General features: G+C 41.1%; 1 protein-coding gene across 2 annotated transcripts in view; it reads left to right on the top strand.

Annotated features, from left to right (window-relative positions):
• Positions 1-16231, top strand: part of slc22a18 (solute carrier family 22 member 18) — a 276323-nt gene that overhangs the window by 169531 nt on the left and 90561 nt on the right. For both annotated transcript variants that reach the window (XM_039736928.1, XM_039736935.1), the window contains exons 7-8: positions 3699-3800; positions 7531-7631. In XM_039736928.1, the coding sequence (XP_039592862.1) occupies positions 3699-3800; positions 7531-7631 (203 nt within the window). The remainder of the gene's footprint in view (positions 1-3698; positions 3801-7530; positions 7632-16231) is intronic.

Consider the following 16231-nt stretch of genomic DNA (forward strand, 5'->3'; position numbering starts at 1 on the left):
ATTTGGGACTTTCATTAGTTGTCAGTTATAATCATCAACATTAAAAGAAATAAACATTTGAAATACATCAGTCTGTGTGTAATGAATGAATCTAATATGCAAGTTTCAGTTTTGGAATGGAATTACTGAAATAAATCAACTTTGTCATGATATTCTAATTTTATGACCAGCACCTGTATAGTGCCTTTCCTATCTATCTATCTATCTATCTATCTATCTATCTATCTATCTATCTATCTATCTATCTATCTATCTATCTATCTATCTATTATATAGTGCCTTTAATATCTATCTATCTATCTATCTATCTATCTATCTATCTATCTATCTATCTATCTATCTAACATATAACAAGAATAAATCCACTAGAAACATCAGAAAAGCCTTAGGATGACCTAAATCAACTGTCTGGAGTGTCATGAAGAAGAAAGAACACACCAGTGAGCTTAGGAACCAAACAGACTGGTGGGCCAAGGAAGACCTCCACTGCTGATGACAGAATAATCCTCACTATGGTCAAGAAAAAGCCCCAAACGCATTTCTGGCAGACGAGACACAGACTTCAGGTGGTAGATGTGTCTGCAATATGCACTTTAATCTCATCTTAATTATTTGATTTGTAATTTTAAACCATGGAGTTGTGTCTCAGAGACGTCTATCAGCAAAAGACTTCAAGAACAGAAACACAGAGGCCACACTGCAAGATGCAAACCACTAGTTAGCCACCAAAATAGGATGGCCAGATCACAGTTTGTGGAAAAGGACTTCAAAATGATGTCAGGAGCAAAGTGCGGAGACAAAAAGAAACTGGCCAAGATCCAAAGAAGATGACCTCATCTGTTAAACATGGTAGTGGGGGTGTTATCTCTTGGGCATGTGTGGCTGCCCACAGGTGCTGGCACACTTCTCTTCATTGTTGATGGCAATGATGACAGAAGTCGCACAATGAGTTCCGAAGGTATATAGAAACATCTAATGTGCTCAAGTTCCAGTAAATGCCTTCAAACCATCTGGACAGCACTTCATCCGACAACAATATGATGATCCAAACACACTGCTGAGACAACACAATAGTTTATCAAAGGTAAAAAATGGAAAATTCTTGAATGGCCAAGCCAGCCACCTGATTTGAACCCGACTAAGCAGGCCTCCCATATGCTGAAGAGAAAACTTAAGTGGACAAGCCTGTGTAACAAGCAGGAGCTAAAGATGGCTGCATTAGAGGCTTGGCAGAGCATCACCAGAGAAGATCCTCAGCATCTGCTGATGTCTATGAATCGCAGACTTGAAGCAGTCGTTCCATTCAAGGGATAAATATGATGGCTTTAATAGACCTGCCATTGCCGTGTCACACACATTACGGTGTCCTGAAATGGGGGGACCAAGAACAAAAAGACCGAAATGTCTGCAAATCCCCTTAAATGAAAGTCTGCAATGTGCACTTTAACCTCGTCTGAATTATTTGATTTGTAATTTTAAACTCTGGAGCAGGGAGCTAAATCAAAAGGAAACGTGTCTTTGTGCCAAACATTATGGAGGGCAATCTTTTTATTTATATTTAGCCAGGGTTGACGGTTTCCTCCTCTAGTGGGCATTTTTCAGCTACTTTGTGACTTTTTATACTTCAGAACTCTCAGGGTCATAACATACACAAGGAAACTTTAATTTTGAAGTGCTACACGTGAGTGTGTGTGTGTGGCTGTCTAATTTGAAGCATTCCAATAAATGCAAAGGACCACTTCCTTTGTCAGCTATTGTAATAAGTATATGTTTAATGTGTCAATGTGCTCTGTACCAATATTTTATAAATCCACTCACATGCACAGCTAACACCAAGCCAGATTTAACACAGGGGCTCATCATTTAGAACTGCTAGGCAAGCATTAGAAGACAAGACAGGGACAACTGCGAAGTGGGCATTTCTGAGTGTCAGAGTCAGCATGAAACTGTATCCTCTTTGCCTTGTTGGGAACGGCGTGATTCACCTGAGTGGGGGGCTGCACATGAAGAAAGAATATAAAGCCTTGGCACATTGCCTGGCACACCTTTGAAGCCGACGGACGGATGAGAGATAACGTCATCCAATACTGAAAATTCTTCCAATGCAGTGACAAAAATGGCAGACTCTACACTCCCGAACTGGATTCTTGTCATGGCTCCCTTTGTCTCTTATGCAGTGTAATCCATCATTAAAGAAAGCCAAGTTATTTCTCCTATTTGATTTCTCACCACCGTATCACAAATGGAAGGGTATCGCCTTATTATATCTATATAATTTCGGGTTATGTAACATGCTGCAATTACAAAAGAACTCATTCCAACAAGGGAGCTAGCGCCCCCTGCAGGATACTGCTATATTATTAAATATGCACACTATAATAGTATTATTCTCTTTTTATATGTTATGGTTTTAAGGACATAGCTTTGATTATTAATTGTATTGTTTCTTGAATTTGCAAGATGTTGTTCTACTTATCATGCTATTTTACATCTAGTCAGTCAATCATTTTCCAACCCGCTTTATCCTAACACAGGGGTCTGCTGGAGCCAATCCCAGCCAACACAGGGCGCAAGGGAGGAATAAATCCCAGGCCAGCCCACCGGACACACACCAAGCACAATTCTAGATCGCCAATACACCTAACCTGCATGTCTTTGGACTGTGAGAAGAAACCCACGCAGACAACATGCAAACTCCACGCAGGGAGGACCCGGGAAGCGAACCCAGGTCTCCTTACTGCAAGGCAGCAGCGTTACCACTGCACCACCGTGACGCCTTATTGTACATCCATCCATCCAACCTACTATATCCTAACTACAGGGTCACGGGGGTCTACTGGAGCCAATCCCAGCCAACACAGGGCACAAGTCTGGGAACAAACCCCGGGCAGGGTGCCAGCCCACCACAGTATTTTACATCTATCCATCCATTTTCTAACCCGCTGAATCCGAATACAGGGTCACGGGGGTCTGCTGGAGCCAATCCCAGCCAACACAGGGCACAAGGCAGGAACCAATCCTGGGCAGGGTGCCAACCCACCGCAGGACACACACAAACGCCAAGCACACACTAGGGCCAATTTAGACTCGCCAATCCACCTAACCTGCATGTCTTTGGATTGTGGGAGGAAACCGGAGCGCCCGGAGGAAACCCATGCAGACACGGGGAGAACATGCAAACTCCACGCAGGGAGGACCCGGGAAGCGAACTAACTGCGAGGTATCAGCGCTACCACTGCGCCACCGTGCCGCCCCTATTTTACATCTATCTCTCATTTATTTTTTTACCAAGAAATATTTGGATCATAAAATGTATTTTCATATCCAGAACTGTTGCTATAGCATTTTAGAGCTCTATTTTGCTTATGAAGTGTTGCATTATTTTATGTCTAAAATGTGGTGGGATCATTTGTGATGTTTTATGTGAAATGTTCTGTGAATAAAAGTCTTATTTTGAAATGTTCTAACTGCACGACTAAGGTGTTGTCTTAGGCTGCTAGTTAAAGTTACTCTTGTGTGTTCTGGTTGACTGGGTAGTCTGCACTGTGAGGTAATCCCATAAACACAAAGGACCTCCTTGGTGTCCTCCGTTGTCAGTTGTGTTACTGAACGCAGAGACTGTATTAAGTATCATTAGAATCTTCCAGCAATTCGCTATGTCAGCTAAACTGACTTGAGTCCTTCCTTACACTTCCCAGGGGGCCGATCTGTTTTCAACTTACGTGAGATAATGGGCTTGATGAAGCATCCCGGGGTTATCAAGATTTTCACAATCAAGATCATTTCAGGAATCCCTACAGGTACTGAGACATTTCATCTGCTCTTTTTTTTTTTATTCCTTTATCTTCCTATATCTGAAAAGTCGAGTCTGTCCCATTCTGGAATGTTCTGACGCTGAAAGACAAATAAAGCGAGGGTCCATTGAACATGGCAGTTTAAACAGACTGACGTTGTTAAGTTTATTTTACAACAACAACCTTTATTTCTATAGCACATTTTCATACAAATAATGTAAGCTCAAAGTGATTTACATAATGAAAAATGAGAAAAAAAAGACAAAGTAAGAACTAAAATAAGAGAACACTAATTAACATAGAATAAAAGTAAGGTCCGATGGCCAGGGAGGACAGAAAAAACAAAAACTCCAGATGGCTGGTGAAAAAATAAAATCTGCAGGGGTTCAAAGGCCACAAGACCACCCAGCCCCCTCTAGGCATTCTGCCTAACATAAATAACCTCAGTCAGTCCTCATTGTATTCAGGGTTCACATGGAAGGACTTGATGATGACGGTCATGTGGACTTCTGGCCTTTAATCCGTCAATGTAAGGACGTCACGGTGCTTTGATCAGGTGGTGCTGGCGCAGGGTTACAACACAGAAAACCAGAAAAAGAACAGAAGACTAGGGGTCAGTATGGATTTTGGAGCCACCATGAATAGTAATGATAATTAATTGAATATGCAGAGCATCGGGATTAAACTGAGAAGGCCATGTTAAAGTAATGTGTTTTCAGCAGTTTTTAAAGTGCTCTACTGTATCAACCTGGTGAATTCCTATTGGCAGGCTATTCCAGATTTTAGGTGCATAACAGCAGAAGGCCGCCCGCCTCACCACTTCTTTTAAGTTTAGCTCTTGGAATTCTAAGCAGACACTCATTTGAAGATCTAAGGTTACAATTTGGAGTGTAAGGTGTAAGACATTCTGAAATATAAGGTTATTTAAGGCTTAATAAACCATAAGCAGAATTTTAAAGTCAATTCTGAATGGCACAGGTAACCAGTGTAGTGACATCAAAACTGGAGAGATGTGCTCGGATTTTCTTTTCCTAGTTAAGATTCTAGCAGCTCAATTCTGCACTCGTTGTAATCGATTTATATCTTTTTTGGGTGGTCCTGAGAGGAGTGCGTTACAGTAATCTAGTCGACTGAAAACAAAAGCGTGAGCTCATTTCTCAGCATCTTTCAATGATATAAGAGGTCTCACTTTTGCTATATTTCTTAAGTGAAAAAATGCTGTCCTAGTGGTCTGATGAATATGCGATTTAGGGTAAGCGGATTGTCATGTGTACAGTGTGCAGTGAAATTCTTACTTGAACATCTAATCAACGTGCAACTCAACTCCAACACTTTGGCATTTAATCAGTGATTACAACTAGCCGAATGTGGATCTTACCTTGAAACTTTTGGCTTGGTTTCCTCTGTTGGATATCGTGACAGTATGGACACAGAGTAGAATTCATGCCTCCTTAAGTGATGGCCATGAAGTGAAATCAGCATAAAAAGAAAAGATGGTGAGAGGCATTAGACACTCCGAAAAGAGACCTGCATTTCAGACCTGAAAACCACATCCTCCTGAACTGAATAGCCCCCGGACCAACATACACCTGGGACTCACATATATTTGATATCCACAGACACATACAGTATGGCATCCTGCTTCACCCACAAATGGCTGAAAATAAATCCTGCGCCGTTGAGGCTCAAACACCAGACACAACTACCTTAAGACGTGATTCCAGGGTAAAATACCATGATTTTATTAAATAACTAGGGGGACAGCGCTGGCACCGGGAGCACTCCCAGGTCGTCAATAAAAAGGACCGCACTACCTTGTCCAGGTGAGTCAGAGCTGGGAGGAAGAAAGGCAACACTCGACTGGAGGAGGGCAGCAGTGCGGTGGAGAGAGGAGAGGTGAATTGGAGAAGAAACGACAACTTGTTTTTGTGCTTAATACTCAGGTATTGTGTAATAAAACACTCTTTATTTGAACCCGGGGCTGTCTTTGTGTATTTGTGTTTGAGGTTGGGGGCTTCTGGCACCCCTTGCCTTTACAATAACAAATACATGTTGTCGCGCATGTGAGCCTGATGATCACCATCTTAGCTCTTCCCGGGTATGTAGTACCACTCAGGGCCCTGGGCTGCTGCCAATAGCCTTGTCACATTCTTCCTCAACAGCCCAGAGGAAGCACCCAGTGTGGGCAATTGACCCCACCCATTATTGTCCCGGGCTACTTTTGTTGTTATTTCATGCCATCAAGCATTATTTTTGTTTGAAAGAAATGTTACTAATCGTGGAGGGCCGTATTGGCCCCCCAAACTGCTTTTTGTTTATCGACCCTTCTATCCCTCGACCACCACAATGTAAAAAAAAATCTAAAAACTGTGTCCATATTGTGTAATACACACTGTGGAAGCCGACCTGGACACAGACAGGCAGACAAGTCTAAGTCACCCAACACACGTTTATTTTCCATATTTACAATAGCGCAACACACCCCAAAAGTCCCCAAAGTCCAGGCCACCAATCAAATGCCTCACCTCTCTTCAGGTCGCCTCCACTCCTCTCCTCCAAGACCTCGTCCTCCTTCCACCCGACTCAAGTCATCATATGGAGGGAGGCGGCCCCTTTTATAGTCACCCGGATGTGCTCCAGGTGCATTCCACCAGTCTTCTGCCGGCACTCCCCAGTGTGGCACAAGTGCCGGTTGCGTACCCAGAAGCACTCTGGGTGTCCCCGATCTTCTTCCCCACAGCACTTCCGGCATCGGGGCGCCCCCTGGCGGTCCCCATAGCCACCAGGGCTGTGGCCCGCACATGGTCTGGGGGAGGCGTAAGCTCTCTTCCGGTCCTCCGGAGCATCCCGGTCAGGTTGCCCCCCCAGCCACCTGTGACAACACTTATTAAAAAACTGAAATCTGCCTAAAACACCCCTACAGATTTTTTAAAAGAAGGGGTTTAAGTACAGTTGCCCCATACTGTGCAAGGATCAATGCTGTCAAAACAGACTGAATTATAATATTACTAAATTGCAAACATATTATGATGCTCTCTAAAATGTGGATTGAAAGTATTAGAAAACTAAGATGGTTTCTAATTATGGAGAATAGTGAGATTAATTAACATTTTTACTTTGAGTAGTAGAATTGACTACTGCAGGGGTCAGCAACCTACGGCACACGATTTTCCATGGCACTCTGGTTGAATTGAAATCTACTAAAAAAAATACATTTTAATTCCAGCGCACACATTTGCGCCCTCACTTACATTTTGTGAATACGGCTCAACTGTAAATGTACACCGTGTTTTCTTTGCAGGCCGTGGAACGTTAAGGAAGTTTTTCTTCACTCAAGAGAACCACAGACACATGGAATAAGTGACCAAGTAGTGTTGTAGACAGTGAGGCTTTAGGGACCTTCAAAACTCGACTTGATGTTCTTTTAGAAGAATTACGTGGATAGTTCTGGCAAGCTTTGTTGGGCTGAATGTCCTGTTCTCGTCTGGATTGTTCTAATGTGTTGAGCAAATCTGAACTTGCCCCTTGTGAATTAGCACTGCAATAGACTGGCACTCTGTTCCTGGTTGCTGCTAGGAAAGACTGTGGCATCCTGCTACCCTGAATTTAATTAAGTGGATTTGAGATTGCTATGTGTGTTATAATTTCAATAACAAAAAATGTATAATACAATAAAAGAGACAAAATTACTCACATATTCCTCACATCCGTTTCTCCTTTTTACTTTTCTATACAGGAGTCTTCCAGGTTATGTTCTCCATTATCACCATGGACTTCTTCCAACTGACGGCTGAGCAGACAGGATACCTTTTGTCTTACTTTGGCATTGTGCAGATGGTAAGAGACCGTCATCGTGTTGGTTGTGTGTCATGGAATAGACAAGTCACTAAGGGCAAAAGCTACGGGTGTTGCAGTTGGCTTGGTGCTTTACAATGGATGTAGTAAGAATACTTTATACTTCTAAGTGGTACGTGTGATCAGTCTGGTTTTTGGGCCTCTCTGACAGTTGGCTCCTTTGTTCTTGGCAACAGTTCAAATTGGATCTGTCGATAACTTGAACTGAGATAAGCCATGCAGCCAAGGACACAAACAGCAAAACTAGGTGCGAATCAGTTCAAAGTGCTTTTATTTAACTAAATTCAACCGAAAACAGTCAGGGTTTCAAATCCCCAACGTGAAAAATAGTGCAGTTCTGCTCTTAAGAAACAAATAATCCATGACAAAAATAAGTGTTCTTCAGTGGAGATGAAAAAACAGCCATAAATAAAGTACTGAAAATCCCAACAGTAAAACTTGGCAGACATCAGGTTACTTCAAATCCCATCAACCCATCATGTCTTTCTCTACAGGACTTCCCAGAGGTCACCTTTCAGATCTTGTAGCAGGATGAAGACCCAACAGCTGCGGTCCCATTCACTGGTCACATCCTGACTGCCTCCTTCAGCGTCTGAAGGTACCCCCCAGAGCCCAACTCCCTCATTACTCCAGTGATGTCTGCGGGTCCTTGGAGTACTTTGCTGCTCCCCGCTCCTCCATGGTGCTCAGCCTTTCCTCTCACTCCTTTCTATGGCCAATGACCGCTCTACCTCCCTTCTAGTGTGCTGGTTAAACAATTGTAGGCACGGCACCCTAATCTGCGGAGTGCCAATGCTGGTCAGTTAACCTAATTAAACAATCTGCTCATAATTACACCAAAAGCCCCGTGTCTGCCCAGCTCCTAATAATAATAATAATAATTTATTAGCACTCTTTTCACGACTCAAAGTGCTACCACACAGGGCAGACCTGGGATGCAAACTCATGATCTCCTTACTGCAAGGAGTAGCGCTACCACTGCGCCACCAGCCGCACATAATTCTATGGAGCCCAAGTCCCACCATTTTAAAAAAGAAAAGAAACCTACAGCCACAGACCTCAATGTGCATCACCACAGCCTCCCAAAATCTAATCTAATAACACTGAAGATTGTACTTCCTAAACACTTTTGGGTGTATGGATTTTGGTCTTCTGATCTCCAAAAACCCTTTACATTTTCCTGTCACGTATTGCAATTGCATATTTTTGCCATTTCCTCTCATATTCTAAGCAAACATATACTGTACAGTACAACAACTACAACTGGAACATCTGTGCTGATGTAAAAGTCATTGCACTGTGACTAGAAGTGCAGCTCAGATATACCAGGAACTGCGAATGGCACAGCCATGCTGAAGAGTATCATTACATAAACAGAACTTGCCGCACCGTAAGGGCAGAAAAGTGCGGTACATGAAGCACTTGTCGGGCCTAACAAAGATACTTTTGCCTCCTCTTCATATAAAATCTGGACTCCTGAACAATTTTATGAAATTGATGAACAAGGAATATGAAGGATTTCAACATTTCAGTCCAATATTTCTATGAATAAATGAGTCCAAGATTTCAACATTTGAGTCCAATATTTCTATGAATAACTGATTCCAAGATTAAGCAAGGAGTAGCATTACCACTGCGCCACCAGCCGTGCATGATTCCATGGAGCCCAAGTCGCACCATTTTAAAAAAGAAAAGACACCTACAACCACAGACCTCAATGTGCATCACCACAGCCTCCCAAAATCTAATCTAATAACACTGAAGATTGTACTTCCTGAACACTTTTGGGTGTATCTTATGGATCTTGGTCTTCTGATCTCCAAAAACCCTTTACATTTTCCTGTCACATATTGCAATTGCCTATTTTAGCTATTTCCTCTCATATTCTAAGCAAACATATACTGTACAGTACAACAACTACAACTGGAACATCTGTGCTGATGTAAAAGTCATTGCACTGTGACTAGAAGTGCAGCTCAGATAGACCAGGAACTGCGAATGGCACAGCCATGCTGAAGAGTCCCATTACGTTAAACAGAACTTGCTGCACCGTAAGGGCAGAAAAGTGCGGTACATGAAGCATTTGTCGGGCCTAACAAAGATACTTTTGCCTCCTCTTCATATAAAATTTAGACTCATGAACAATTTTATGAAAGTGATGATCAAGGAATGTGAAGGATTTCAACATCTGAGTCCAATATTTCTATGAATAACTGATTACAAGATTAAGGAAGGTCCACAAATCAAACACATCATCAGTGAGAAAGTGGTTTAAAGATCTGCTAGTGGAGCCACAGGAAATTGAATGGAAGGCATTCTAGGATGTTGCTGAGATTTTTCTTGGCAACTACAGAGCACCAAACCACTTAAAGATGCTTCAAGCATATAATATTATGCAGTGCAACATGTCGCTAAATATTCATAATCTGCATTCAGATTTGAAGTACTTCCCTGCTAACTTTGGTGCAGTCAGTAACAAACATGGGGAAAGCTTTCACCAGCATGTTTCAATAGTGGAAATGCAGTGTCAGGGCAAGTGGCTTGACTATTGGACAGTTAAATGAGGAGCTTCAGATGTTGAGTACAAATGAAAATTGACAGCAGAATGCCCACTTCGCTTCTTTGACTATATCATCTTGCTTTTGTGTCTTGAGTTTAGTTATTGACTTCTCTTTCAATTCTGTATATTTGGAGTACCTGTATGTGTCTGTTACTGTCATAATTAATTTTTTTGTTTTTAAGTGTTCAAAATGGTCCCCTAGTCTTGAATAATGATACTTTGGAGGGTTGTAGAGACCAAGGAATCCACTGGTTAAGTTTAGTTTAATTCCCTGCCCTGCTGCCTGGTAGTCATCTGCCATATTGAAAATTTAAGGTCATGGGTTAATTGCAAGGCTATGAGAAGTTCCCCTGATGGATAGGTGTCAGCAAGGAGAGTTCTGCATATTATAGGGGGCCTGTCAACCAGGGTGCTACCAAGCCTGTGTCACCCATGATTTGAAAATTGTTGCTCAGAAATACAGGGATATGTGTGCGCATCAGAAGGAACTCTGCTGGATTGGCCTCAGGTCTTTCAGACTGACCCAGAAGTAATGAAATAATAAAAGCGTTTCTTCTTAATGAAAGCATCTGCACAGATAAATTGTTAACAAAACTGATGTTCTAACTGCCCCCAGAGCTATGTCAAACAATAGAATGAGCCAGTCCCAGTATGCCACCACTTGGTGGCACAATGTGTCCCCCAAGACACTTGGGTCCTCATCTATAAATGCACAAAAATGTTGCGTAAGAACTTTTCCATGTTCAAATCGCGATGTATAAAACCTAAACTTGGGCGTAAAGCCACACACATTTTCACAGTAGCTCATACCCTGTCGTATTCAAGTTCTCTGCTCGGTTTTGCAGACTGGCGGCACCCAGTGTTAAAGCAGTGCTACTGTTCCTATGTGGTTATCCTTTCTTTTTTAGATCCACATTCCTGATGCACCTTTATAAATACACTGAAATTAACCGCATATTGTTTATTAGTTTAATGCATCTGATTGTAATTAGCCAGTAACAGCATAATGGTGCACAGAATGGCCAAACTATTCCAAATACCATAACTGCTTAGGCGTTGTTACTCTCACTGCACCTCGGATCCCACATCGGATCATCTTTTTCCATATTACTCTCACTGCAGCACTCACAGTATTTATATCACTGTATCTGAGTGTGAATCACAGCTCTATAGCAGCTGATCAGAAAGAGAATTATCGGTATACAGCATCAAGCACACGCTGCCTCAGCCATGCTGTCTATTGAACTGCTCTCATATGACAAACGCTTCAGAGTCTTTCCTGTACGGAGCTCGCGGTTCAGAAACAGTTTCATCCCAAGAACTCTAAACGCACTCAATCAGTCCATCAAGTGCTCCTTGTAGACCTGTTTGTACTTATTAGTTCAATCACCTGACTGTGAACTTGTGATACAGTTATAATATTGCACAACCTGAGCCACTTTATAAAACAAGTATTTACATATGATGACGATATTTTTAAGATGAAATGCAGCAAAATATGTTTATTATATTATACAGAATAAACTTTCACTTTAACTACACGGTGCCGCAGCGTTAGTGAGCCGCTGGCTCTCCGTTCACGGATTGTTCCTGCCTCTGCCAGCTGTATTCTTGCTGGTGCTGACGCGACACTAGAAGGATAGATGGATAGAATAATTAAACATGTACTACAAAGATATTTCGATGTTCCTTAAAAGTTTTGAAGAATCGGCGTTCTAAGCTTACAGATGGCTTAACGTCTATTACAGAGCTGATGTGTGGCGATTGGGTATTTGGAGAAAGAAAAGGAAGGACAGGAATTGGAGGTTAGTAAGTTTGAAAGAGACAGTACTGCTACAATAAATTATTTCATCGAAGGTCGCGCACGACGAAGCAAGCATCTTGCGTGAGACATGAACAATCACTGCGCCACTGTGTTCCCATTGTAAAAGACGAATAAGGAGACAGCATAAAGGTTTGGGGTTTCCGGCCCCGTATACTGTAAAATTATCCACAGTAAATAAACAAAATTCAGGTCAAAATACATAAACACAAACAGTCCATATGCACGATGCCGAAAATGGCGTCGGCGGCCATTTTATGAGGGAGGAGCCGGAAGTGGAGGAATGCTGGGAAGGAACCGTGGGGGAAGATGGGATCGATGACGTCAGGAACAATGGAGGAGGAAAGGCGGAAGTAACGTGCTGTGGGAAAATGAGGCTTATGGTGGCGGAGCGTCTTTTTTTCTGTAAGAAAGCAAAGGAGAAAGGTTAGTACCCCGCCACTCCCTGCCGGCGAATGTCTTCCCAAACGTGTTAAGGTCCGTGCGCGGTCTCCTACTCGAGTGTGCGTGACACCATGTTTAATAACATGCTTTAACTCCTATCATCATGAAAATGATATCAGGTATTCATCTCAGTATTTTAATTATTCAGAGAGCTGTAATATCACAAATGTAATGGATTCTGTGTCCTGTCAGAGGAAGAGAAAGCCTGTTTAAGTCACACACATAGAGCACATAGAAGATCAAATACAAAACAAAGCATTTTTTTTTTTTTTTTTTTATTTTTTTATTAATTTTATTACAATCAATACATAGCAATCAAGTTTTACAAAAAAAAGAATTATGCTAAGAACAGATCGATCCCCACCCTTGAGAGAGAGAGCAAGCCAAACGGTGTAAAATTTAAGGCTTGTAAAAATACCTAAATCAACAAATTCTCTGTGCTTTATAAAATCATTTCAAAATATTACTGATTAGATCCTGCCATGTTTTGAAAAAAGTCTGCACAGATCCTCTAACTGAGTATTTGATTTTTTCCAATTTTAAATAATATAACACATCAGTTTCCCACTGACTTAAAAGAGGAGAGTTTGGGTTCTTCCAGTTTATCAGAATAAGTCTGCGTGCCAACAGTGTAGTGAATGCAATCACAATTTGTTTGTCTTTCTCCACTTTAAGACCCTCTGGAAGAACCCCAAACACAGCTGTTAATGGGTTAGGAGGGATTGTGAGTCCAAGACTGTCTGAGAGGTAATTAAAAATTTTTGTCCAGAATAATGTTAATTTGGTGCAGGCCCAGAACATGTGACCTAGTGAGGCTGGGGCTTGGTTGCAACGTTCGCAGGTTGGATCATGCCCTGGAAACATTTTGGAGAGTTTTAGTCGAGACAGATGTGCTCGATATATAATTTTGAGTTGTATAATTGTATGCTTTGCGCATATGGAGCTTGAGTGAATTCTCTGCATTGCTACTTTCCACTCCTTTTCTGATATATTAATTGAGAGGTCATTTTCCCAGTGTCCTCTTGGATCTTTGAAAGGAAGGGATTGTAAAAGGATTTTATATATTGTAGAGATGGAGTCTAACTCCTTGAAATTGAGCAATAATTTTTCCAGCGTGGATGAGGGTGCAAGATGAGGAAAATCTGGAAGGTTCTGTTTAACAAAGTTCCTGATTTGAAGATAGTGAAAGAAATTTGTAGCTGGAATGTTAAATTTGGAATGTAATTGTTCATAGGATGCAAAGACGTTGTCTATCTAAAGATCTCTAAGCAAGTTAATTCCAAATTTTTCCAGATATTAAAACTGCATATGTTTGTGAGGGTTGAAAGAGGTGGTTCTTTTGCAGGGTGCCACAGAAAGAAGCTTCTCCGTCTTAAAATGCTTTCTACATTGGTTCCAGATTCTAAGTGAGTGGAGCACAATTGGGTTATTAGTGTATTGCCGATAACGTGTGTTTATTGGAGCACAAAGCAAGGAATACAAAGAAGTACTGCAGGATTTTACTTCTATTGCGGTCCATGCCTGTGTATGTTCTTCTATTTGTGTCCAGGTTCTTATCGACTGTATATTTGCGCCCAGTAATAAAACTGGAAGTTAGGTAGAGCCATGCCCCTTCTGCCTTTTGTCTTTGTAGGGTCGCTCTTTTGATGCGTGGATGTTTAGAATTCCAAATAAATGAGGTTATTGTTGAATCTAATTGCTTAAAGAACGATTTATTAATGTATATTGGTATGTTTTGAAATAAAAAGGAGCTTAGGAAGAATATTCATCTTAACAGTGTTAATTCTTCCAGCTAGTGTGAGATGAAGGGTTGACCATCTATGCAAGTCTTGTTTAATTTTTTCCATGCAGACGACGAAATTTTGTTGATAAAGAGCTTTATGTTTACTTGTGATGTTTACCCCGAGGTATTTAAACTGTTCTGCAATGATAAAAGGAAGGGTGTCTAATCTAATATTATATGCTTGAGAATTCACGGAAAGAGTACACTTTTATTCAGATTAATTCTGAGACCAGAGAGCTTTTGAAATTCTGTGAGTGCTGCTAAGACTGCAGGCACAGAATTTTCTGGGTCCGATATATACAGTACCATGTCATCTGCATATAATGAGATTTTCTGTTCCAGTCCTTCTCTGCTAATCCCCTTTATCTGATCAGTATTTCGACAATGTATTGCCAGTGGTTCAATGGCAATTGCAAACAGCAGTGGTGACAAAGGGCATCCTTGTCTTGTGCCACGTTCTAGTTTAAAGTAGTCTGAGCAAATGTTATTGATGCAAACTGAAGCTTCTGGGTTAGTATACAGTAATTTAATCCATGCACAAATGTTGGGCCAAACCCAAACTTCTCCAAAATAGTAAAAGGTATTTCCATTCAATCATGTCGAATGCTTTTCTGCATCCAATGATAATAATATTTCTGGGGTGTTTGATTTAGTTGGTGAGTATATTACATTAAACAGGCGTCGAAGATTTGAAGATAAGTGTCGGCCCCTAATAAATCCAGTTTGGTCTTGTGATATTACTGAGGGGAGCACTTTCTCCATCCTTCTAGCTATGATTTTAGAGAGTATTTTAACGTCGTTATTCAGAAGTGAAATTGGTCTGTATGATGCACATTGTAATAAGTCCTTATTTTGTTTTGGAAAGACAGTGATTAGTGCTTGGCGAAAGGTTTGTGGAAGAGATTGGTTATCTCTGGCTTCTGTAAATGTTGCTAATAGGAGGGAGCTAGCTGAGCGGAGAATTTCTTGTAAAACTCTGCAGGGTAGCCATCAGGGCCTGCTGCTTTTCCACCTTGGAGTGACTTTATAGCATCCAGTAATTCTGATAATGACAGAGGTTTATCGAGCTCCTCCACACTAATAGCGTCAATTTGTGGTATCTGTAATTTATCCAGAAATGCATTAGATTGTATATTGTCTTCTTTAAACTCAGTAGTATATAGGGATTTATAGTAGTCTCTAAAAGTGTACATTATATTTTTGTGTTCGATGATTTTATCTCCGTTAGTGTTAGTAATTACGAGATTGCGTTGCATACATCTTGCTTGTGAATTTGTTGCGCTAAAAGCTTATTAGCTTTCTCTCCATGTTCATAATAATGATGTCTGGATTTGTAAATTAGTTGTTCGGTTTCTTTAGTTGTCAAGAGGTTTAATTCTGAATGTAGAGCCTGCCTCCTCTTATGTAGAGTCTCGCTTGGTAGTCTGGCATGTTCTTCATCTATTTTAGTAATTTCGCTTTTATCTCTGCTACTTTCTTCGCTCGGATTTATTTCTGTGGGAAAGATATGAGATAATCTGTCCTCTTAAGAAGGCCTTAAGAGTTTCCCAGAGTATTCCTGCAGAGATCTCAGGGGATGTATTTGTCTCTAGAAAGAATTCAATTTGTTTGGATATAAATTCAGTACAATTCTCGTCAGCTAATAGAAGCGGATTGAGACGCCATCTGGGGTGAGTGTATGGGGCTTAGTAATTTCAGCTCCAAGATCATCGGAGCATGGTCTGAAATAACAATAGCATCGTATTTACAAGATTTAATCTTAGGCAAGAAGTTATTATCTATAAAGAAGTAATCAATCCTTGAGTAGCAATGATGTACTGGTGAGTAGAAAGAATATGTTCTTGAATTTGGGTTTAAAACCTCCAGGGATCTGATAAGTTGTGATCAGTTATAAACTTTGTAATTATCTTTGCGGTGTTAGTTGCGTTCCCCTGTGGAGGAAGTCTTATCTAAAAGTGGATTTAGAACACAAT

Source organism: Polypterus senegalus, chromosome 1 (genome assembly GCF_016835505.1).
Source record: "Polypterus senegalus isolate Bchr_013 chromosome 1, ASM1683550v1, whole genome shotgun sequence".
Classification (NCBI taxonomy): Eukaryota; Metazoa; Chordata; class Cladistia; order Polypteriformes; family Polypteridae; genus Polypterus; species Polypterus senegalus.